This window comes from Lepisosteus oculatus, chromosome 4, assembly GCF_040954835.1.
Source record: "Lepisosteus oculatus isolate fLepOcu1 chromosome 4, fLepOcu1.hap2, whole genome shotgun sequence".
Taxonomy (NCBI): domain Eukaryota; kingdom Metazoa; phylum Chordata; class Actinopteri; order Semionotiformes; family Lepisosteidae; genus Lepisosteus; species Lepisosteus oculatus.
The window spans coordinates 31,387,630-31,412,755 of NC_090699.1; the positions used below are offsets into that span (position 1 = coordinate 31,387,630).

Sequence of the window (25,126 nt, forward strand, 5' to 3'; positions counted from 1 at the left end):
GCCTACTGCTTCAGACTGTTTTTCTGTTTTATGGAACACCCCAATTAAACCTTTAGAACTACAGTTTTAAGAACAACGAACTTCGAATATTAAAAAAAATGATTACATTTGTAAGATTTGATATTACTTGGGGGACAAAAGGTACAGTTAAAGACAGTGGAAGGAAAGACACTTAACAAATGTTATTATCAATATTTTCTAAGTGTTCACAAAAGATTGTTTAAAGCTAATTAAATAACTAACCAATATAGGTATGCCAGGTCAAAATGCACTCAATACAATCATGTAATTCGTATATACTTGATTTTTATTTAAATGATAATAAAAATTAAGAAATGGGTCAAATGGACAAGTTAAGATTAATTCCACACTGCAAAGTAGAAAGAAGAAAATGTTTTGTTCTGCAGTTTGAGGGAGAGCAAGGTAGCAGGAGACTAAAGCACCTTACCCTGCTACCTTACTCCCTTTCATTTACATCCGAAGAACAAAACAATTTTTCTTCTGTTTTTCAGTGTGGAATTAACCTTTACTTGATCCTTTGCAGCCTACGTACACTACAGCAGCTCTCCACTCAACCTTGTTCAACTGAGTCAAATGGCTTACTACTTACTCAGAGGTTTCAACTGAAAGTAAACGATTAACACAGTATAAAAAATCTGCCAGCCTGTAAAGACCTTTAAACAAAGATCTTTGCCTAACTGCCTTCATCCCAATGTAAATATGCACAGACTTCAGGTAAGTCTTGTAGGACTGACTACTGATTTTCTCCCCACTCTTTTCAAGGGGGTATGATAACACTGCACAGTTCTGTTGGTGAGGAGGTTGGAGATTTGAACCTTTAGTATATAAATAGACAGTAAGAGGAGCTCAAATTTTGGGTAAGACATTCAGTATACATGAACCCCACAGCACAAACAAAATTTAAACAAATGCCATTTAGTTCTTAGAAATGAAAATTACAATGAAGACATGCAACCAAGATGTTTAACATATTGGGCAGTTCATATACGTCTCAGCAAAACATTTTCCAGTGCTGAAAAATGTCAACTTTAAACACAGTTGCAATTCTGTTACTAAACATCATCAAGAGAAAACAGATGTCAAATAGTGTGGTATACGATGAATACATAAAGGATTCTTTACCATGTTTATTTAGTCACTTATTCTTGTATAAAAATGTGTCTGGAGAAATACTGTATGTATAATGTATAATTTGTAAGTACTGAAAGACATACAATGAGTTAAGAACTAAGTGTTAATTCCCCCCAAAAAAAAACAGTTCTGTCCTCAAGAACATCATTGGATAATAATTCTAACATACATTTTTCTTTTTTTTTTTACAGTGGTCCTATGCATTTAATATTAAACTATTAACAGTGTTAACAAACTCTATCCTTCTGGAACTTTCAAATTATACAGGTTTATATTCAGACATTCACACCAGACATCTTAAAATAATTTATTTGCCACCCAAAGCATTAAGGGGGTCATCAAAAATGCTGTGGCTTGTTTCTTCTGCCGTGTTTGTCTCGGGAACAGGTCGACTTTTCTTGGTTTTGGACTTAGACTTCACTGTGGTTTTTGCAGTACCAGGCGAAAAGATGTCATCTTAAAAACAGTAGAAAAAGTGTTATTATAGGTTTTTCCTGACAAGACTAACATTTTTCACTTACAACAGAGGAAAGAAAGAATTTGTAAAAATTAAACAAGGAGGGTTTCCAGCAAAAAATTGTGACAAACGCCATATGGAGATAAATAAAGGCATCCAGTCAAGTAAACGAGAACACTAAAAAAGCTTACAAATGCGAGGACACCACTAAGCTCATCTACCTAGACTGGCTGCTATAAGCATAAATAAGATAAATAAGACTCCAAACACTTTGTGAATACAGGCCTGTATAAAACAGCATTTATTTTCTTAATACTGCATGCCACAGAACAGTACTCTACCCTGTCTCTGATCATCTCATGGTCTTCTGTATACAGAGGTCAGAGGTACCAGTTAACTTTGCAGACATATTTATCCCATTGAGTTACATTTAAACCTATTTATACAACTACCCCTTTTACCAAATCAAGTGAAGTACCTTGCTCAAGAGGACAAGAGTGGCCCTAACTACCCTTTAGCCATATATATTTTCTGATTTGACCACAGAAACACACAAAACAAAAAACATTGTGTACAACAATCAGTTACTCACCCATATCATCATCGAATATCGATTTAGTCTCCACTTTCTTCTTTGACACCTTTCCTTTCGGTTTTGTTGCCATTAAGTCAGCAAATATATCAACATTATCGTCAAACAAGTTGACATCTAGGGCCTTCTCTTTAGTTTTTTTGGAAACTTTATCTGCCTCTGCTTCAAAGATATCATCCTAGGTGTACAAGAATATAAGAATAACGAGATTTACCATTACATTATACTCACCAACCAGCAAACCCTGAAGAACTTGACCCAGGAGTAATAGCTTCACACTTCTGAATTTTAATTTATTGCATATTTTGGAAGAATAAATCAGAACAAAAAAAATATAAGGAGAGACAACAGCAAGGATTGAAAATATTGTGTCATGACAAGTAGGGATTTTGTGTTATATATAGAATGCAAGAAATTCCCTGTTATACTTGAACTTGTAATTGGTTTTAATTTTTGCAGCTCTGTAAACTGTGGCTCAATATCACAATCATTTCCTTAATATTAGGTCCTTCATTTCAGAAATTCCCAAAAAAGAATATAAAAGCAAATCAGAAAATCTACCTGAAAGATGTCTTGCTTTGGCAGTTTAGGCTCTTTCTGTGCAGAGGAATTGGTTTCTTTCTTCACTGATACAGCACTGCTCTTCCCAATGTTAAAAATGTCATCCTCCTCTAGAAATGGGACTGATTTAGTTTTCTTCGAGGTTTTCTGTTCAGCAGATTGAAACAGATCATCTTCTTGGTCATCAAATATAGAAGGAACCACTTCCTTCTTTTGAAGGTGCCCCTGTGTTCTTGTCATGCCCTCAGGGATCTTGGATTTTGGGTTAGGAGAGGGTTTCTCTTTGGTCAATGAGGGAGCAAACAGGTCATCTGACCCAAAGAGGTCCTCATCTACTGTGGGCAACACGGGCTTGCTCCCCTCTGACCTGGCCGGCTCCTTCTCTCCTGCAGGCAGCTTGGATGATACTGGCACTTCTGGAGATGGCTGCTTACTTTGGGAGCTCGACATCATGTCTGGGGTTTGAGGGGATTCTGTGTGCATAGTGGAGCCGGACCAAGCACCTGTGGCACTTTCAATTCTGTACTCCTCGTCCTTCACCTCGTCAGACAGCTGTGCTGCTAAGTGCCTGGCAGCTCTCGTCTGTGGTCTGCGATTGCCAGCTCCTCTGGCTCGACCCTTGCGTGAAAAAAAAAACCCAAATCATTCAGTTGAAATCAACAGAATAGGTTTGTTCGCTTTCGCCTTTTCTCTTTAAAGAAAAGTGGACAGCCAGAACAAAGGAATGATGATGCAGCATTTTGTCATTTTGGATAGGTATACTTCCTACACACAAGCATGTCTCATGAAAACAAAGTTACGTTACTGTATTCCTTTGATGAAAATAATAAACCAGGTAAAATGAATCAACAATTCATACAAATTCAAGAAAAATCCTATCAATAATCATAATCCCTCAAAGAAATTGAAAATTGGGTGGTCTGAAAACTAAAGGATGTCTTTCAGTGACTTCATATTTGTTTCTGAAAAGATCATGTCTCTGGAGAGCGCATGTAAGAGAAGAGTACAGAAGGCATCGTCCACTTCACTCTACTTTAAAAAGAATCCTAAAAGAACCCATCTTCCATTTCACGTCAGGCTTTGTGCAAGCTGTCTTTGACGGACCTTGCTGGCGCTCTGCAGCGTGCTGGCCTGTGCTGGAGCTTCAAAGCTGACCCCCCCCTCCCCTGCAGGCTGAGGCTGTGAGGTGGCGGAGCTTGGCGGCCCGTCTGGTGCAGAAGGCTGAGAAGGTGCCGGGCCTGGGATCACACTCCCGGCACCAGGGATCCGCGGTGAGGCGCCAGGCAGGAGGCTAGCCGGATTGATGGCCAAGTTAGCCTACACAGGACATCAAACCCAATCAGTGATGAAGCAATCCCCATACATACCGCGAGTCGAGGCGTTTCGAAGCCCAGAATCTAAATCACACATCGTACCAGTCAGGGCCTTGGAGCAACCTTGTTGTGCAAGGTGCTATATAAAAGAATTCAGCAATGTCTTTATTTTTTATACTATAACTGCAGTGTCAAGACTCAAAATACACATGACTACAAATATTATCTTTATGCTGCTGGGGACAAGTTTGAAATCAAATGCATTTGCTAATATTTGTTCTGATAAAGTGTTGTAGTGGATAGGGAAAATACAACACAAAAGACCAAAATACACAGGAATAAAAATAAAGTGAAATATGTCACAGATTTATTTACACTAAGCTTTAAGCACAATGTTTCAATAAGATGTTGGTATGAGGTACAGTATAATGTTCAATAACCAAATTAGGTGGTGCGTCTTTTTGTAAACTAAGAATTCAGAATCCACTATGGCAAATATCACATTTTCATATTAAAACCATCATACAGTATATATATGATGGAACTGATCATACTGGTCTGTGTATATAAGCACTGCATATATTTTCCAGCTCAGGTAACCATTTGCCAAAAGCAGTATATCCTAACACACGTCTGACATGCACATCTGAGACTCTGTATCAGTTGAAACTTAGAAGCATTTCAATTTGTTAACCACAATGTAAGACAGAAACTTGAATAATGTTAAAATTGTAACCCTGCCTAACCATAATACCACACTGCTGAACAAGATTAAAACTGGTTTAGGGTTCAGATGGGACTGTCAGTCCATGCATAGTATAAGCAATTATGCTGTAATCTCACATTGTCTTAATACTCATGCCTCAAAGAAAATCCTGTATCAGGAAAACGATAGCTGAATTTCATATAGTGCAAGAAAAAAAGGAGGCAAGATTTTTTAAATGATTGAAAATGTCATAAGAAGAACTAGGTTCAAAACTAGCTTTATTAAAACCATGAACATTAATAAACAAACCTGGAAACTGATTATTTTAGCAAAATTTAGTATGTCCAAACAACTTCCTGAAAATATGACCTAGTTCTTATTTTGACCAAAAGATTGTGCATAGTCTCAGAAAGGTAGCTTCAGGCAATTTTGCCTGTATGTGTATGTCACATACAGAACACAGAAATCAAAAGGTTAGTGAAAATGAAAGAGATTTCGTTTGCTTAAAAGAGGAAGCTTCATAGTTTGTGAAGACAAAAACCCACTGAGACAGGCCACTGAAGTGAAGTGAAAAAGAAAATTGCAATAAAATTTACTTGAAGTTTTCCAATCCGTGAGGAAGGCTCTTTACTTTTAACAGGAGATGAGCCTGGAGGTTTCTGTGCAATCAAATAAGAGTAAGTTACATTGATCATACAGCTTACAACAACATAGCAATTGTGTATGCTTCTTTAGTATTTCATTCTCAAAACAACATACTTGTAAAAGTGTTTGTTTTCTTACTGTACTAAGAGAATACCCATAAGCAAGGATACACATATAAATTGATGACAATATTCTTTAAAACCCATATTTATCACCTTTTACACCACTGTGAGTCCATCAAAGCTTCCAGAGCTTATGAGAAATAATTCTCATGGTGGTAAGCAAAACGTCACCCCTCATAACATGTAAAAAAACATGGTGATCTGGATTCAGCTAATTATACAGATGTCAAGGATATCTTGAAAAATACCAAAAATTGTACCTTACCAAAAAACGTGACCATTGTAATGTTCATTAAAGCTTTTTGAATTTCTACACATCACAGCAGGATTTTAAAAAATGCTGAGATTTTAAAGTTTTCTGACAAAACTGTAAATATGCAATATATGCATATTCTAAAATGCCTGGCTTACAACAGACTCACCTCAATTTCCACTGCCTTGGGCGGGCTTCCTTGTTTTGGGGGTTGTGTGGAAGCAGTTTTACTGATTTTCTCACTTTTTGCACCTGAAAGATCATCGTCTCTAGAGGATCTGGCTATCTTCTTCTCTGGCAGTTTCTACAATGTAAGTTAAATATAAGTTAACACACAAATAAAGTTTATTTTAACATATTTGTAGGGTAACCTTTTTTGTTATATTTTGATTATTTAAAATACTATAATTATATGTTATAATATGTTAATTATATGTCATTATATCATAAGAATTATCAGGATTGATTTAACAAACTATGAAATGTACCTGTGGAGGTTTGGGCTTCACAGAGCTAAAAAGATCTTCCTCATCATCATCACCAAATAAAGCAGGTGCTACTGGCTTCACAGAGGTGGGCTTTGGGCTCTGTGAGGAAAAATCATTTTCACTGAAAGCAATTTTAGTCATTTTGTGACCATGCTGACCTCAGGTGCAGCATTGGAGTTGGTCTCAAAAGCATTAATGAAAAACTAGATGAGGAAAAAACAGTAACAGAACACTTAATGAAGCTTTTTCTAAAACTGATTGGTAACCACAAAAGCAGATGGTATGCAAGCCTATTCCATTCAATCTATATTCAGAGCTTTTTGCATTTTTCATTCTGAATCGCCCATAATTGTCTCGACTCACACCATGGACTCCTGCACAGCGCAGCAGGAATGAGGAAGTACACAGGAGCTCCTGCTACCTGTCCACCTGTCAAGCCATTGATATGCTGGTATCTCCAGCTCCACAGCACCTGACAGAAGGTCTAGCGTTGACAAGAACAGTGGTGCATCCTTACTTACTTTCTTACTGCTGTCACTGCAAGCTTCTAGCTACCGAGACATTGAAGAGCCCTGGCCCAGCAGTCTCAGCCATAACCACAACCTTAGCAGTGCTCTTGCTAGTAGACACTGGAGTTTGGGGAATCCTAGTCATACATGGACCGAGTGCCACTTAGCAACCCCTGGTGACTGGTGTCCTTATTGGTTAGTGAAGTGGCAAACTACACTTATCTTGACAAATTAAGACAAAGTGCTGATTCCGCTTCGCAGCATCAGAGTAGAACAGTCTTACTGATGTCAATAACCATACTTACTTTAAAAAGATGACAAATAAATACTGTACATACAGTACAGTAAAAGGCTTTGGACTAGAGCAGCGGGCTCAATTTCTGGAGGGCCCTGCCTCTTCTATTATTTGTTTCTCTCAGTTTCAGAGGTGGACTAATTAATTATTATTAACAAAACTATGGTAATAAATAATAATTGTAACCATTTATACCAGGCTCTGAAGTGTTTTCTAGCTAACTGCACCTTAAATTAAGTGACTGTTTTGAGCAATTGGCTGCAAACGACCTTTATGAAAAATCCCATATATTAGTGAAAAAGAAACAGGTTAATTCTTTAATTGAATACTCAGATGCATGCAAAAATCAGAACACAGAACTGAGTACAAGACCCCCAGAGTACAGAGACACACTGACACTGTTTTTCTTATTAGCTTACAACTTCAAAATTAATCTTCTGAAAAAAAACTGTTTCTGATTTCAATGACTTTTCTTTATTGTCAAATTGTTGCCTACATGGTCTTACAAACTTCACAGCTGACACTGAAATAAAGTAGGTAAAAGGCATGAGCCATACTGCACATAAAACAGAGAATATTATTAATGAATCTTGTTTTAAAAACATAATCTGCACTTACCTTGACTGCTTTACTAAACAAATCATCCTCCTCATCACCCAAGGTGTCACCAAAGTGTGCTTTTGGGGCAGAATGGGAGATAGTTTCCACAGGTTTTGCAGCAGGCTTTTCCTTTATCTAGATACCAACAAAGAAGTCTTGGAAAGTTAGTCATATATAAATGATACCCATACAATACACAGGTTCATGGAAATATGGAAATATTCATGGAAATATCTCCTGTAGTTATTTTAACAAAAAGGCTCCAATTATTACTGTTTAATGCTTCAAACAACTTTAAAACTATGACTCAGCTGGCCACTGATTCTCAGAATAACTACATGTCTTCACACTTAAACAGGTGGTGAGATAAATGAGGAAACTGATCCAGTTCTATATGGAGGTCTATATGCGCAGAGAAGAGAAATGTATCTTCCTAGAACAAGGTAAGTTTAATAAAATTCTTCATACATGATAGGCCATCTGTATGCAACACTGATACAGCAGTGGCCAAGACAGATTTATTTTTTGTTGCTTTACTAGATCTTAAGCAGGCTAAGCAGTCTGGAATCTCACCACTGCCTTTCCTGTTGTGGCAAAGAGGTCAACATCAGGGTCGTTGTCCTTCTGTTGCTTCTGGCTGAAGAGCAGCTCTTCGTCTTGGAACACTCCTGTGCTCTTTGTTCGAGGCCTCTGCCCAGTGGACTAAAATCCATGCTTATCAGAATCCTTACCCATTTTTTTCAAATGACAGGCTAAGCAAAGCTGACAGTCTATATTAAGACAACATCTCTATACAGGGTACATCACTCTTCAAAAACATGCAATATTCATGCACAAGTTAATCTTACACAGGGACTGAATCTTTGCTAAACTTTCACAAAGCAGCACCAAATGGTTTGTTCATAACATGAAGCACCTATTAAAAGCCGATTATTAAGTTTATTTAGGAAACAAGTCTAAAGTAATTAAAATTGTCCTTATAAAATGATTCTTTAATTTCCACAGTATACTCTTGGGTCACACAAAACATTAAGCTAGTCATTAAATTAAGACAAACTTAATAACTTCAATCAATGTTAACATGTTTCTCTTTCTCTTCACATACCTTCTGAGACACATTTTGCATTGTTGGCTTGTCAGATATTAATGTGGAATTTTGCCCTTCATCATCTTCATCATCATCATCAAACAGGCTCAGCACATTTTTCTTTTTCCCTTTCGGTTCCTCTTCCATTGGTGGAGGGGCATCTTTATACAGGAACTCATCATCCTCAGGGTCTTCCAAAGGACTCTATTTCCAAGAAAATGTCATTAACAGATTACATTCAATCATATTAACATGTTATACAATAACTGATAATATGACCTACATTAAAAGAAAATATAATTAACCTTCCAATGTTAAAAATCCAAAATTTACTTTGCAGTACATAATTTTTTATTCATATCACCAAACTTTCATGAACAATGATGAAAAAATACTTGTTTTACTCATCCTTTTGTTAAATAAGGTTTAAAGGCAGTACTTACCACTATGACTTATGGGACCGCACTTTAGTTATCTAATCAGGCATATATTAAAGACAAAATATAACAGATGAATCTATTTTAAATAATGGACACGAAAGACCCCTTGACTCATAGCTCATAGGTTTCAGGCTTTTTGTGGGGAGTCTGTTCTACCCTTAGTCACGTGGGTTTTCTCTAGCTACTCCAGTTTCTTCCCACAGTCCAAAGACCTGATGTCTACTAAACCCCGAATGTTTGTCTGGGCATTAGTGTTTCCTGCACCCACTCTCTGCCAGTTACGATCCAACTTCCCAAGACCTTGTATAGGAAGAAGTTATTGGAAATGGATGGATGGGTCAATAAACATCTCTCCAAGTGAACAAATCACGTGTTTCCTTTTGTTTTTTTATCCAAGTTGCTGGTAAATATTTCAGAATGGAAGGTCAATGCATCTTCACTTGCGATAATGTTTATCTTAAAATTCTGTGGAAGAAATATCATTTCAAATTGACACAACTTTCTAAATAAACTGGGATATTTACCTTAACGCCTGGTTTCTGTTGTCCAAACACATCGATTCCTCCAAATAAGCTAACTGCTCCGACAGGAGGCTTTTTGAGGCCTGTGCTTTCCACAGAAGGTTTTGCTTCGGCTGGTGTTTCAAACAAGTCTTCCGTCTTATCTTTGTCAAACAGAGAGGGAGCTGGAGGGTCTGCAGGCGACTTCTACAGCACAGACCAGTGAGATAAAGCTCTGAGTGAGAATCACAGTTTTCCATTCATATTCTGTTTTGCTCCATTTTGAAACATTCATACATTACCAGAAAAAGGAGTAAAAGCTTAATTTTAATCTTACAAACCTTAAAACCACAAAAAATCCTCATGTTGTGTACTGTACACTTTTGTCATAAACTTGGGAACAAAGTATGAGTTAATTTTAACTCCTTTTGAATAGTTATTTTAGAATGTACAGACTGTAAATCTGTCCTTTAATTTATGCTGTAAATATACCCTGGAACAAATAAATTTAAATATGTTATTATCCATTAAATACAAGTTTATAGACAAGTTGTAGAAAATTGACAGGTCTCAAAGCTTTATTATGATACATGCATCAAAATTCATATCTTACATATCGTGCTCACAGAAAGAACAGCAACACAAATACAAAAGACTCTTTATTTAACAGGAAGACATGCACATTAATAAGGTTGCAATATCTGCCTACCACCTTAGCATCAGGGGCAGTGATACCCGTAGCTGGTTTGGCACTAAACAGTGACCCCTTGTCCCCATCATCCTCATTGTCATCCTCAAACAGAAGAGAGACTCTCTGGGGCTTCTTCTGACTAGGAAATAAAGCAAACGTATGCAGCATGAAAACCATAAAGAGAAGTAGCTAGAAAAAACCTATAGGCTAAACCTTCAGCTGCATCTCCAGTTATTAAAACTATTGAAGCTTTCCTGATCTGTTTTTACCTGGGTCCCTTTGTGGCAGGGAACAGATCATCATCTTCATTATCATCAAACAGGCTGGCCTTCTTCTGGCTGGAAGGGGTGGTCTCTTTACCTGTTGCAGTTCTGGTTTTTGTCTCACTCTTGTCTGTACTTGGCGTCATTTTTGAAGTTACCCACTGATCCTGAAATGGAGTAACATACTGTAGTAACTATGTCAAACAAATGCAACCTCTTCAGTCAGCAACAGTAACACAATCAAATACAAAGCTTAGTTACCTCTATCCATTTTATATAAAACCATAAACATTTACGAGTATGAAACACATTACCTCTATCCATTTTATATAAAACCATAAACACCATACAAGTATGAAACACATTACCTTTTACATCCTCTTGAGACCTCTTTAAAACAAAATAAAATTTGGGGTTTATTACCAATTAGAGGAGAGAGACAACTAGCCAGGAAACGCCTGGGCTGCTACTGTGTCACTGAGAGCCAAGACGGTCCTGATTAATCATCCTACCCCTGGCATAGGATACAGTCATCAGTGACATGACCCAGGCTTGAACCCGCAGTTAGAGAGTTCAACCTGTGCTCAAACAAAAAGCCTATTTAAAACAATTCCCTTTGAAATGAGCAGATTGTGGGCTGCATGCAAGATAAGGTTACAATTAACATTGGAAATTGAAATCAGAAGAGACCACAAGATTAAAATGGTGCTAATTAAAGCATTGTGATGCTTTAGATTGTATGCTGTGGAATGCAGCCACACTCTAAATCTGTTGGGTGCGTAACTTATCAAGCTATTTAGATGGAAAAAAAGGTGTTATTTATGACATGTTTTACAAGGCCAGGCTAAAGAGCAATGAAGCAATCTTTGACAGTAAAATGTACTTCAGAATTTACTACAAATATAAACAAAGTAAAGAACTAAAATAAATGAAACATTTCTAGTCCACACAATACCTCATCATCGCTGAAGAGTGAAGTAGTATGGGGTTTGTTCGCTTCTTGTAAGGATGCTTTTCTTTCCTGAGATATTTTCACGGTTGACTTTGGAGGTGCAGAAGCAAACAGATCCTGATAAAGTACAGCAAAAAGTTGCACTTTTTAACTTTGTTTTTGCTAAATCAAAACCCTTTAATTTTTGTGTCAAAAGGTAAATTTCTAGCATTGAAAACTATCACTCCTTATTTTGCTACAGTATGCTTTTAATGTTCAAATTGAGAGTTTAAGCAAACTACAATGGTAGAAAGGCAGGGACTAGTTGAACAAGTTAAAGCCCAAGTTAATTCAGATTCTCCCGATCCTTTTTTCTAATGAATCTCATAACAAAGCACATAACAAAGGTCAGAAGTATCACCATGCATGCTACTACAGGATATACAGAACAAGCTTTTATTTAACCATGAAGCACTAAGTAAACCAGTACTGTAGGTAGGCAACAGGCTCCTTAATATACAACTGCAACAATCAGAGGAAGTTAAATGACAGATTAAATGATTTACCTCTTCCTCATCATCATCAAAAATGGAAAGTGGTGATTTGCTGGCTTGGCTCTTGGTTACAGGTGCAGGTTTTGACTTATTTTTATTAGTGTTTTTACTGGATGGAAATATATCCTGTGATGTTTAAATAAAATAATTTGTTAGTGGATCTGGTTTCATTTTCGTGATATGGTCATGGAAAAACAGTAACACCAATAAACGTTGTAACTGTTAAGTTTGTGTTCTAGCCAACAAACAAACATCTCTCAAAGCGGAGTAATAAATAATATGTAAGATATAGATAATAAAAAACATATTTCCAAAGATGTCATGCTGTACAAAATTCATGCTAAACTTCATGCCACTAAAATTGTCCACTGACAATTTGAAACGGTGCTTCAAAATCAAAATAAACCTAAAAGAAAACAGAAACAATACGCTTATTTCCTCTTAGGAAAGCTACTTTAAAATGGCATACCTGTGACTCTTCTTCATCTGAGAAGAGACTTTTGGATTGGGATTTCTCAGTAGGTTTGGCTGCTGTCTTGAAAATGCCTTGTGAAGGTATATTCTGTAAACCAGACATTATTGTTGAGTCAAAATTTTAATGCATGAAGTATCACTTTAAAGGGGAACTGCTGTCCCAATTTCTCAGACCGGTCATTAAATCTTGGTAAACAAAATAAATTAATTGACGTTATAGAAAAAGTTTACAAATTCCGAATTAAGCACAAAATCCTGAACTTTGTGAAAGTACTGTGTGTTGTCGTAAACCCCGGGTCTCACCATGGGCGATAGCAAGAGGTCACAAAAATTGTGACGTGATGTGGCCCCTCCTGCTCACTAGTCACTGCAATCACAGAATATTGCTATGCACATACCTGTAAATTTTGGTTTACACCTTACTGTGTACATTTTACTTTCATTTTGGTTTGAAAAAACTCATCAATGCTGATTCTTTCTAACACCGAAATGTAAAAATAGCATTGCAGTTCCCCTTTAATATGATCTTGCATTTGAAAGCCTTATTCTCAATTAGCATATACATATGCTAATTGAGAATAATTATATAATTAATAATTATAAGATAATAATTAATAATTGCTTATTCTCATTAGCATAACCAGCAGCCATATCACCCTGCAACTCACAACTGGCAACACACTGAAGCTAAGCAGGTGTGAGCCTGGTCAGTACCTGGATAGGAGACCTACTGGGAAAAACTAAGGTTGCTGCTGGAAGAGGTGTTAGTGGGGCCAGCAGGGGGCGCTCACCCTGCGGTCCATGTGGGTCCTAATGCCCCAGTATAGTGACGGGGACACTATACTGTAAACAAGCGCCGTCCTTCGGATGAGACATAAAACCGAGGTTCTGACTCTCTGTGGTCATTAAAAATCCCAGGGCGTTTCTCGAATAGGCGTCCAGGCTTAATTTCCCATTGGCCCTTACCAATCATCCTCCTAACAATCTCCATCTATGAACTGGCTTCATTACTCTGCTCTCCTCCCCACTGATAGCTGATGTGTGGTGAGCGTTCTGGCGCACTATGGCTGCTGTCGCATCATCCAGGTGGAATCAGCACATTGGTGGTGGTGGTGGAGGGGAGTCCCCATTACCTGTAAAGCGCTTTGAGTGGCGTGTCCAGAAAAGCGCTATATAAGTGTAAGCAATTATTATTATTATTATGTAGCATTATGAGTTGCTCCTGATGCCCTCTCTGGTGAAATGCTGAATCTCAAAGGTGAGGTACGGTAAGTATTTCTTTATACTTTATGTATTTCTGTTGGCAAGAAATGTATTTTTCATTTCCCCCCTTTCAAACCAAAGTACTACTGTAATCATACCTTGGGTTTTCCTCATTACAAACAAACCAGAGAAACCTCAAGCATGTGCCATCATCCTAAGCTGTTTCTTGACCTTAAAGACGCAAAGCAAATGCTTTGTTTTGTCAATGAATTTCAGACCTTTTCTTCTGATATAACACAAAAGTTCAAATGGTCCAAAGAACAAAAGAAACTCGGGAACCACCACAGGCAGCAGAGTAACATTCATATCACCTCTTCAGACTTCTCAGAATCTTCACTGGTGGAGGGCTGTCGTTTCCTCTGACTTTCAACCAGGAGAGTTTTGGTTCCTGGCCCAAACATTGAAACGGCTCCTGCAGGCATCTGTAAAAGAGTAAAACAACTAAACATCCCACCCTTCTCTCTCTGTCTTTATCTTCGTCTTCATAACACGTTGTCTTTAGAAAGACCATTGAAAGACTTTAAAAAAATAAGCTGCTTCTGGAATAGGCTGAATATAGAAATATGAGAAATACATTTTACTGATGTAGTAATAATAGAGCAAACTACATATTTCTTCTATTGCATGTAACAGTGTAACTGATAAGATTTCCTAACCTCAAAATAGTCCTGAAAAAAGATCAAACAAAAAAAATGGATGTGCAAAGAACATGGGCAAAGGACAGAATGTACCTTTTTCTCAGGTACTGAGACCACCTCCTCCTCATCATCCTTATCTTTCTGATGGGGAGCTGCTGCACCTGAGTTCTTAATGAAAACATCTGAACTATCCCCATCATCTTCTTCATCTTCCCCAAAGAGATCCACTGTTTTCTTCTGCTTTGGCTTTTTCAAACCTACAAGAAGATAATAAAAGTAGTATGTAAATAAAAGTATGAAAACACAGTAAAACACATTTTTAATATCATATCTTCAAATGTTATTGAAGAAGTGCCAGTGTATATTCTTTACAGATCATCAGCATCTAGCATTATTTAGTCATCTGTATACAATACACAGGCCATACAGTATGTGAAAGGTTAATCTGTACACTACGAAGAAATGAAGAAATGACAATCAGTGTTAATTTATTTCCTTAGAAGGGCAGACAATAAATCTTAAAGAAAAGTATGTACATTAAGTGCATAATTATTACTCACCTTTTTTATTTCAGTCATAAAACAATCCATGTTTATAACTTAAAATCACAGGGATGAACAGGAAAAAAATAAAATTCTATTTAATGTTACTTTACTATTTTGTATATAAGTAGTTTTTGTTGAAATAGTAAAATTAACTTGTATATAACTGTGCATTTGTTTGCAGCACGTATTGGGCATTTACCAGGATCTGATTTTTTGACACTACTTCCACTGAAGATGTCATCCTCTTCCTCGTCATCATCAAAAAGCCCTCCCAGAGATTTCTGCTTTGGTGCCAACTTCGCTTTGTTTTCCACGGGAACCCCATTTTCTTTTCCTTCAATGGATCCAGAGTCTTTTGTGGGACTGAAGAGGGTGTTTCCTGAGGAATAAAAAACAACTTCACGTCCTTCACAAAATAAAAAACTGAACACACCGTTTTATCAATCGTTCACAGTACGTGACTTTTAATTTCTCGTTTCATTCTAAAACCACTTAAGACTTGTAGAACCTGCACTTTTGACACAGAAGAGACTCTGAATGAACAAAACCTCCAGCCCCCACTTAAAAACAACCCCACAGCACAGAAAGCAGTGCACAAGTTATATCTGCCAAGACTGTCCTTGGCTAGCTAGAATCTGCTACAAAAATACTGCATGCGATGGTCTTGCTGAATCATGCCATCTCCCGTTGAACTCTCAACAAAGTCCATCCAGTGAACCAAAACCAGTTTCCATATTACCGAGTGCCACACACAAAATGAAGGCTCCTGGAATTATGGTAAAATTGTATTTCTTTATACACAAAATATTGTAGTGCTCTTGTGTCTTGTTACTTGTACTTGTACTTGTGTCTTGTTGCCTCTTGAGGGCGGAGCGGTGGCTCTGTGGCTAAGGATCTGTGCCTGTGGCTGGAAGGTTACCGGTTCAAATATCCCGCAGCTGGCAGGGGAATCCAGGGGTGCCGTACAATGGCTGACCCTGCGCTCTGACCCCAGGCTCTCTCCCTATCTGTGTGTTTGTGTGTCTCATGGAGAGCAAGCTGGGGTATGCGAAAAGATTTTCTTTTCATTCCTAATGCAAGAAATTGTATAGGGCTGATAAAGTGATGTTATGTTGTGTTATGTTGTGTTATGTTAAAGATTTAAGTAATCTCATTTACACCTCACCTGGATAAATGGAGACAGCACCAGATGGGATTTTTTTGTTGCTTTTAGACACTGTAGGATCTAAAGCCAAAAAACAAAAGTTGTTTTAATTGTGTCAATGCCATTAAACTATTTATCACGGTGATGTGACCCAGATGAGATCTGAGACAAATATACACAGTATATATTAAGAATGGAAGCAATCTTTCTAATAAACATAAACCAGAAATAATCAGATTAAAACGTTTTGCCAGAAATTATGGAAATGTACATTACTTAATTAACTAATCAAGTAATTATTTTTCATCACGTACAGCCCAAGTAACAGTTTCTCTAGATTACCCTTATGAAGCCTTATTAAAATATTAGAAGAACTAAAACTAATTCCGCTTTTGCCTTACTTAGAACTATGCAGGTTTGCTTCCTGTTCTTTCCCCTATTCTTGTGTCCATCTTATCACACTGATATCCCTTACTTGTCAGTGCTTTACTGATCTCTCACTTATGTTTTTAGAGGAGAGTTGTTTCACTGCTGGTACAAAACGGTTCATAAATTACAGGGCTGCAATTACAGTTTCAACCCTGAGTGTTCACGTACAAAGTGACACAAAGTACACAAAAGTAACTTTATAGTGTAGAATAACCAGAGCTGAAAATAAAACAAAAACTGCATTGTATTCTGTTAGATTAGTGCCTCCCAAAAGTCTGTTCTATTGGAATCCACTGGTAAGATGTGAAACCCCCATCAGACACACAGTACCAACCTTTACTGACAGGTAATTCTTTTGTTTTATCTTCAGCCTCGTGTTTTGGCGCATCAGCAAACAGATCACCCTGCAGGGTTTAAAATAACATTATAAATTTTATTTTACATTGCCTATGTAATCAATTGTCTTAATACTTAGATGAAAGTACTTAATACTTTCCAAAAATAAACTTAGAGTGAAATAATATATAATCGCTTTCAATACTGATGTTCCTCTTCAAGCGTTATGTTATCTTCAAATAGGTAGCAATTAACCAAGCTAAAATTACTCAAATTAAGTTTAATTTAATTTACAATCAGTAGTGACTACAGGAAACATGACTCTATTTGAAAACAAAATGATTAGCTGCTATTAAACAATCACTCACTTCATCGTCATCATCGAACAGCCCCTTGCCTCCACTAAACAATCCTCCTTTACCACCAAATGGAGAGAAATCCTCGTCTTCCATTTTAGGGGGTTTGAACAGCTCATCACTGTCCTCCTCATCTAGGTACGGGGAAGATGAACATCGCTTTTCAGACAGTTATATCACACAAAATATCTGAATCTTCAATTAAATCTTAATTAAATCCTCATTTACTTTAAATAGGACACTTATGGTTACATTTGTAATAACCTGAGCAGACCCCTTTTGATTTTATAAGGATTAAAGGGCTGTTTTTCCTGCAAAACAAAAAAAGCCCTTGCAACATACAGTAGGTTCCTTTTGGCCAAGCCTCTTGCAGTTAGTTTCTCAGTGTAATCGTAGGGGTTAGCAGAAGTTCATATAACTAATAAAGATGTAAGACTAACTGTATTCATTGACATACAGACTAGAGCCCTTTCCTCCAAAACTGTAGATAAAGAATTATACTAAAACACATTAACCGAAGGAAAATGCATCAAGGGATAACAAAAAGGCAAGCAAGCATGTAGGGGTGCAAACACACAATTTCAGAATTCTTTTAACCTCTTCAACCAGACAATGGAGGAACATGATGTACAGAATGTACATAATAAGTGTGCAGACCAAAAAAGTGAAGATACGACTTCTCCTCAGCAGATGTTGCTACTAGCATCTAGAAGAAAATGAAGGGCCTCATTAATGCTAAATAATCTGATTCTGAAGTACTGACTACCTTTCATGAACTCATCTGAAAGAGACAGATAAATCCCTACTTTTCACTTGTGATCAAGTGAAAGAACAACATAATCAGCCTAATTGGACGTGTGACAGAGCCCACAGCCACTCATGTCTGTCTGATTATTTCCCTTACTAATTAAACGATGATTAGGATTGGTTGGAATAACATGTCATTACAACCACTAAAAATAAAATCTTATTTCTGAGAAAAAAAAGTTATAATATTGTGAGCAAAAAGCCTTTTAAAAAACGTATTTGAGAATCTTAGGAGATTCAGTTAAATTCATGGTTTTATTTTAGTTTTGTATGCTTATGTTTTACTCTGACAATTATAAAGAACTGCCTCCAAAGTCGTGCTATATCAGGGGGTGTCTTTTGGTTTTCCAGATAAGAATTCATGATTTAGCAATATCAGTAATAAGATCGATCATCATGTTTTCCTGATAGGGGTGAGTTTACCCTACCCTCGGCTTTATCAGGTTTGGACTCTCTCTTTGCTTTTCCCTTCTTCTTTGATGCAGATGGAGCTGATGATAATGCTTAAAAACAGAATGGATGAAATTCATTAATGAAACGAATAGAATGTACCAAACACATGTCACTTATGAGAGTATACTGACATATTGCTTCTTCAGAAAAAGCAAAGCTCAACATCAATTTTACTAGCATGACACTGAAAACCTGCAATTTCTCTGTTGCTAGTAAAATAGCAGCAAAGCATTTAATAAAAGGTTAATTAATTAATACTAATGAGAGATTAAATGGCCTGCTCCAACAACAACTATAGACCTACATTACTTTTTGGTTTTTATGTTTAATATATTTCATTTTGTGCAGGTACGCTTTACAGTTCTTCCATCTTTGAGTAAAACAGATCCTCCACTGTGCTTTATTATACTAAATGGTATAAAAGAAAAAAAATGCAAACAAAGATAGTGAGCTGAACAGGTTATACTTTTTGAATTTAATTCACTTCGTTAGCATTTTAAAGCACTTTAAAGCCCCCAAACGCAGGATAAACTCACAAGACTGATCTGCATCTTGCGTGCTGGGCACATCTCCTTTAATACGAGCCGCCAGTTCGTCTGCAAAGGAGGACTGTCCCATGGAGCCCTGGAACAATTCAGGCACAGGTGATAAGTCACTGTGTTTAGGAATACATGATGAAATGTACATACTGTACAAAGTGCACAGAATTTACATCACACATTGGGATTCTGAAATAAATGGTACTAAGACCTTCTCTAAAAAACACAAAATTATATAAAAAATAACAATTCAAACAAGACTGGAGCTCCCACAACTTCCAGGCAACTCTTTTGTGTCAAAAGCTTTTCCTTGGGTCATAAGGTATTTCCAAGAGCTTGTGGAGGGAATAATTGGCACAGGCAGGAAACAGCACCAGACTCATTTCAATTGAAATGACAGCATTTAACTAATGAATTGACTTCTTTCTACTTAAGCGTTACCTTTTTATCCTCATCTTCTTTGTCTGATTCACCAAATATGTCTGAGTCATCATCTTCCTCATCCTCTTCATCATCACTGACCATTGGCTTCTATTGAAAACGAATGACATTTTCGCATCTTGAAATTTGCTCTTCTTACAAGTTGGGGGTGGTTTAATTGCTGTCTGCTATTTTGAAATGAAAATCGGATGTCTACCAAAAAATGTCAGTGTAACTCTAAGAATAAATCCACCAGTCGGTAGACTTACTTTTTTCAGCCTCCCTTGTAACTCATCATCCTGATCAAATTCATCCTCGGATTGCTGTTATTTTTAAGAGAACAGCCAAAGGTTAGATTTCGACTACGTCATTCCAACAGGCATCTAAAAAGTCCAAAGTCCAGCAGGCTATCTCACCTCCTCACCCTTGTCCTCTTCACTGTCAATGACACTATCACGGTCGCTATCAATTGACATTTCTAAAACACAAAGGAGACAATCCAATAGACAATCCTGTCAATGTACTGTGGCTGCTTTAAGGCACAATGTGTTGTACATTGTAAAGCAAATAATTCAAAGGAAAATGCTATTGTTTGATGAGGGCACATTTTACATTATTCCTGCAATAAAAAGTTTACTATCCAATCTGAACAATGTTGAAAGTTATGTTTATCAGCTTAACCCCAAACTATAAAAAACACAGTCAGTTACAAGTACCTAATACAGAACGTTTAGCTGACTTACAGCAGACTGTAAGCAATTTAATATACTTACTGTGTTTATGTGCTAAAGTCAACCTATTCTGACAGATAATAAAATATTTAAAAGACCCCTGACAAACATAAAAAATCCTACACAATTTGGGAGCAAATCTAAATAATTTGGATGTATATCTTAAATTTTAAGCCTGAATTTTGCAGACAAAGAAATAAAGATTTACTTGAACTCATCCAGGAGAAAAGATAATACCTTCGCTAGAAAGATCTCCAAGACCCACATCATCCTGCTCCATGAACAGTTGAGAGCCTATCAGGTAAGGTAATGGTCTATCAACATACAGATCCTGACAATACATGAAAATGAAAACAGAACACATGTCAAACACAAACTAGGGTTTAAATATTCAGAAATTAAACAGAAAAGCTATTTTTTGATGTATTAACTAAGACATTGTCAAAAAAAGATTATAATTGCTTTGTTGTCAAAAAGTCTTCAATTAAACTATCAGAAAAGTACAATATGTACAGGACCATATTTGCTGAGATTCACAAAACAGAGCCCCTGAATTTTAATTTACAGCATATTGTCCAAAATATTATAGAAGATCCCTTAAAGCAGATCAATCCACCTCCAGCAGCAAATGTAACTTGACATCCCAACCTTGACTCCACTAAGGTTCAGAGACATCCATCTTAGGAGCAATCAGCATTCTCCTCAAAAAACATACTGTATAAAGTAATCTGTTCTATGTTCTATTAGTTCAGCATCTTCTTGTAGCCTAAGCTGTGATACCTATTGATGTTTTTACAGTATCTTCCAATTACTCCCTGTGAATTCATGAGGCCGTCTAAATTGATACACTAGCCAGGTCTGGTGTTTCCTCCAGCAATGCACCTGTGACATGCACACTAAAAAGCATTCATCTTATGACATGATTTACAATATCCTTTCTACTCATAGCACAGCATATGAAGGAAAAGTTCTAATCTACTATAATTTTACAGTCCTCAGGAATCATGGGACAAGACAAGTATAACCTTTGTAACCATTTTTACATTCTTTTCATATAGTTGTTTTAACCTAAACTATGTGGATTTCTTGAATGAGACAGTATGTAGGCATATCATCTGATAAGGATGATAAAAGTGTTCTCTGTATTGAAAGCCTTACCTTGGGTTCCAGTATGGGCTCCACTCTGTCTGCGGCTTCCTCATCCTCTGAGTCCGAGTTTCCTGCTTTAATGTCTAGTTGTTCAAATGCTGACTCCAAAACTCTCAATCCATAATTCACTGCTTCCTGAATCTTTGGAATCAACTCAGCCTCCTTCTGCTCTCGACTTTTGTCCTACAGAGATGATAGCAACAACAAAAATAATTTCAAAATGATTTAGCATTGGCAGTGTCATTTAATATGGAAAAGGTTGTGGCACTAACCTAAAGGACTTTCAAGTCAGTATACTTCAATGATGTGTAAAAATACTCACAATGTCACTAAAGAACCATTGAATACCTAAGGCTGACAAGTGTGCTAAAACAATAAGAGAAGTTAGAGAAGAGACCATTTAACCTACGGTAACTTGTTTATCTGGCAGCTAGAAACTGACTGATCTGTGGATCTCATTCAGCCATTTCTTCAAAGAAGCCTAGTTAGGAAGAGTGACTAATGAAGTGATCTGTGATGACGTAGAACCATTTCCATTTTGAGGAAAGAAAAGCAGATGTCAATAAAAACTGGGCAGGTGTGGAAGTTGTACCTGTTCAGGCTGTTTTTCCACGGGCTCTGACTTAGACACTGGCTCCTCCACCTCCTCGTCATAAACTCGCTGATAAATTAGAAAAACAAACATTAACATAATCAGAAAAAAGCAGAGGTAAATAGTTTAAGGCAAAGGTACACAAAGTATATACACAGACATTAAAATTGTGATAAGAACATTTGAAAATGCAATGTTTAAATTGTTAATTACTGTATTAGACAGTTAAGACCAGTTTAGTGTGAATATTTTACCAAATGGGACTAATAGTTTCCTATTTGTGTTATACATGGCTTTTAACTTTTTATTAATCAAATCTTAAGGACAAATAATAAAAACTAATGAGAATGGTTTCCGTCATCTAATAACTTCTTTATAAAAATAATACTCGTAATGAAGAATGCAACAACTTAAGCTTTCTCTTTGTAAGCACTCATCTTTTCACAAAATCACGTTGCTTTCACCAAACGACAGGATTTGAATTGACATAAACACAGTGGGAATGCTGCAATAATGTTAATGGAAAAGTCTGTAGAATACAAGACATCACATTAGTTCACTGGTTAAAAATAGGATAGCATTTACAGTTTTTAATAACTAATACTTTTTGCCACTAAATTGTGAAGGACAATGCTAAAAAATCCCTGGCACAGGCAAACATAAAGAGAAAACATACGTTTTCTATGAACTGTGTATTTGAGAGCATGAGGAAATCATTAAAGACACTGTGCAGGCAGCAGTCTGTTGCTTTTGTGTCACGAATGAGGCCATCAAGCTGCTTTTCAATTTCATGGGTCTTGGACAGCATTCGCTGAGAGAAGTCTTGGAGGAACAGAAGAAGCTGCAGAGACATTGAAAAAGGAAATAAGCACGTTCTACACTGCACCTCCGTAACAACCAACAATGTGTTGTAAGCCGATACAAAGGTCTGTTATTACATTACGAACACAAAAAACATAGACATACTGTATACCCATGATGGATTAAAATATGTTTGCCCATAAAGTTATTCAATAAAACATACACTGCTCTTATTTATATTTATTATCATTAGCAAACATATGACATATACAAATGGATCATAGTCAAGGATATCCAACTCTGATACTTAAAACATTTGAAATCCAGAAGCTTTTCTAGGTTTGTGAATAATGATAAGGAAAAGTAGTGGAAAAGAATGTTAAATTGGTCCAGTCTTGCCTTAATATAATAATAATAATTTCTTACACTTATACAGTGCTTTTCTGGACACTCCACTCAAAGCGCTTTAAGGTAATGGGGACTCCCCTCCACCACCACCAATGTGCAGCCCCACCTGGATGATGGGACAGCAGCCATAGTGCGCCAGAACGCTCACCACACATCAACTATCAGTGGGGAGGAGAGCAGAGTGATGAAGCCAATTCATGGAGATGGGGATTATTAGGAGGCCATGACTGGTAAGGACCAATGGGAACTTTGGCCAGGATGCCGGAGTTACACCCCTTCTCTTTTTGAGAATTGTCCTGGGATTTTTAATGACCACAGAGAGTCAGGACCTCGGTTTTAGTCTCACCCAATGGACGAGGCACTTTTTTATAGTGTAGTGTCCCCGTCACTATGCTGGGGCATTAGGACCCACATGAACTACAGGGTGAGCGCCCCCTGCTGGCCCCACTAACACCTCTCCCAGCAGCAACCTTAGTTTTTCCCAGGAGGTCTTCCATCCAGGTACTGGCCAGGCTCACACCTGCTAAGCTACAGTGGGTTGTTGAGTTGTTGGCTGATATAGCTGCTTGCTATATACAGGCATATATAATTTCACCTAATGGCTGGTATAATTCTGGTTTAGGAACTTCTCATGGTCCAAACTGAATTACCCCAGAATCCGCAGCTAATGACCAGTTCGCACTGGTTTTGCGCATTTCCTCCAAAGTCCAAGGCCTTTCCCAGATGTGTTCTCCCTCTGTGCCATTTTGTTCGGTTGGTCCATTGGCTAATGGCGCTGTTGGCCCATTCATCTACAGAATCATTCAGCAAAGACTGCATGGTTAACAACAAGCTCCCAAACGATGCTATCTAGAAATCAGACTGTAAGGTTTTTAAATTTTCCTCTGTGTTAAAGCTGGATGTTAAGAAATAAAAATTAAACTAAGTGGTATCACATGACTATGCAAAGTAGTTTAAACCATTAAAGGATTTGAGTTTGATCATCCTCATTTCTCACATACATCGGCTATTCTAAAGATTTGCATAATGCATGAATAAAAGAGCTAGGGACATTTTTGGCATTCACTTATAAAATGCTGTTTCCAGATTCGTGAGGTTGTTAACGGATACGCAGGCGCTTTAAGAATTCTTTGCTCAAAATACTAAAGGAAAATAAGTGCGTCTATCAATTCTTCACCGAACACAGTACGCAAAAAACTTGCAATAGTGCTTTTCGTAATGCAATTCATTATTTAAACTAAACGTAACTTAGAATCATAAGCATCTTGTAAAACCTAATCTGCTATAACTACAAAATGTATTATTATCATCATTACAATTAAAATTAAAACGGCAATGACGATCATTGAACATCTTCAGCCTGAAACTACCTATCATGATGAAGTTCAGTTGGCTATACTCCTTTAGATTGCTTAATCCTTAAAAGTGCAAGTTACAGACGTAGCCATCAAGAAAGATATTATATTTTTAGGTCATCATGGATCATACTTAACCGATTGAAAGATCATTGCAACGAATGAAGCTGGTTTAGAGATCTACAGCATTTCTAATGAAAACTGTGATAACACTCTTTGCTTAACTAGCACATACGTTATCTAAGAACAGGCGTTTTTGTCATTTAAATAAGACTAACAAAATGAAAGATTCTTTCAACACAAACGTAATTTTACAACTGGCGCTTAGCCGCGGAAAATAGGAATTTTAACATAGACAAGCCAAACGCTTCCCGCTAAGCTTTTGATATCAGCGTGATTTTGTTTACCTTGAATTAGAATTTCTCTTAAGTCCCTCGTACTTTATCTGACAAGAAAATAAACACTCTTGTTTTCTCAATGACTCTCTGACAGTTCCGCCATGTTCAGAACGTCTCTGCATCAGCTGA

At 37.0% G+C, this 25,126-nt stretch overlaps 1 protein-coding gene across 6 annotated transcripts; it reads right to left on the reverse strand.

Annotated features, from left to right (window-relative positions):
- Nucleotides 1-920: 920 nt before the first annotated feature.
- On the reverse strand, nt 921-25,126 carry washc2c (WASH complex subunit 2C). 6 transcript variants are annotated; one of them, XM_015346734.2, is made up of 33 exons: nt 25,007-25,126; nt 23,895-24,035; nt 22,712-22,876; nt 22,036-22,104; nt 21,453-21,626; nt 20,532-20,625; nt 19,980-20,041; nt 19,833-19,886; nt 19,585-19,674; nt 19,141-19,228; nt 18,580-18,654; nt 17,357-17,478; nt 16,987-17,056; nt 16,245-16,304; nt 15,279-15,458; nt 14,628-14,791; nt 14,208-14,318; nt 12,629-12,721; nt 12,172-12,285; nt 11,630-11,743; nt 10,681-10,841; nt 10,433-10,550; nt 9,745-9,927; nt 8,799-8,984; nt 8,267-8,395; nt 7,712-7,828; nt 6,290-6,388; nt 5,971-6,105; nt 5,378-5,440; nt 3,867-4,079; nt 2,763-3,380; nt 2,202-2,379; nt 921-1,608 (listed from the first exon to the last, which is right to left on the reverse strand). In XM_015346734.2, exons 2-33 carry the CDS (start codon nt 24,033-24,035, stop codon nt 1,460-1,462), a joined length of 4,389 nt encoding a protein of 1,462 aa, XP_015202220.2. In that variant the 5' UTR covers nt 25,007-25,126; the 3' UTR covers nt 921-1,459. The 6 variants fall into 6 exon arrangements, with proteins under 6 accessions (XP_015202220.2, XP_015202219.2, XP_015202223.2 ...); XM_015346733.2 differs by having other exon boundaries at nt 10,430-10,550; XM_015346737.2 differs by lacking the exon at nt 18,580-18,654 and having other exon boundaries at nt 10,430-10,550.

Bases quoted from the DNA above. Each gene is read 5' to 3' on its own strand.
- washc2c (XM_015346733.2), bottom strand. From the start codon at position 24,035: ATGAATGGGCCAACAGCGCCATTAGCCAATGGACCAACCGAACAAAAT. The intron at 19,675-19,832 runs GTAAGTCTACCG...CGTTTTCAATAG, and splicing joins TACAAGGGAGGCTGAAAAAA to AAGCCAATGGTCAGTGATGA. The intron at 17,057-17,356 runs GTGAGTGATTGT...TAAACCCTGCAG, and splicing joins TGTTCGATGATGACGATGAA to GGTGATCTGTTTGCTGATGC.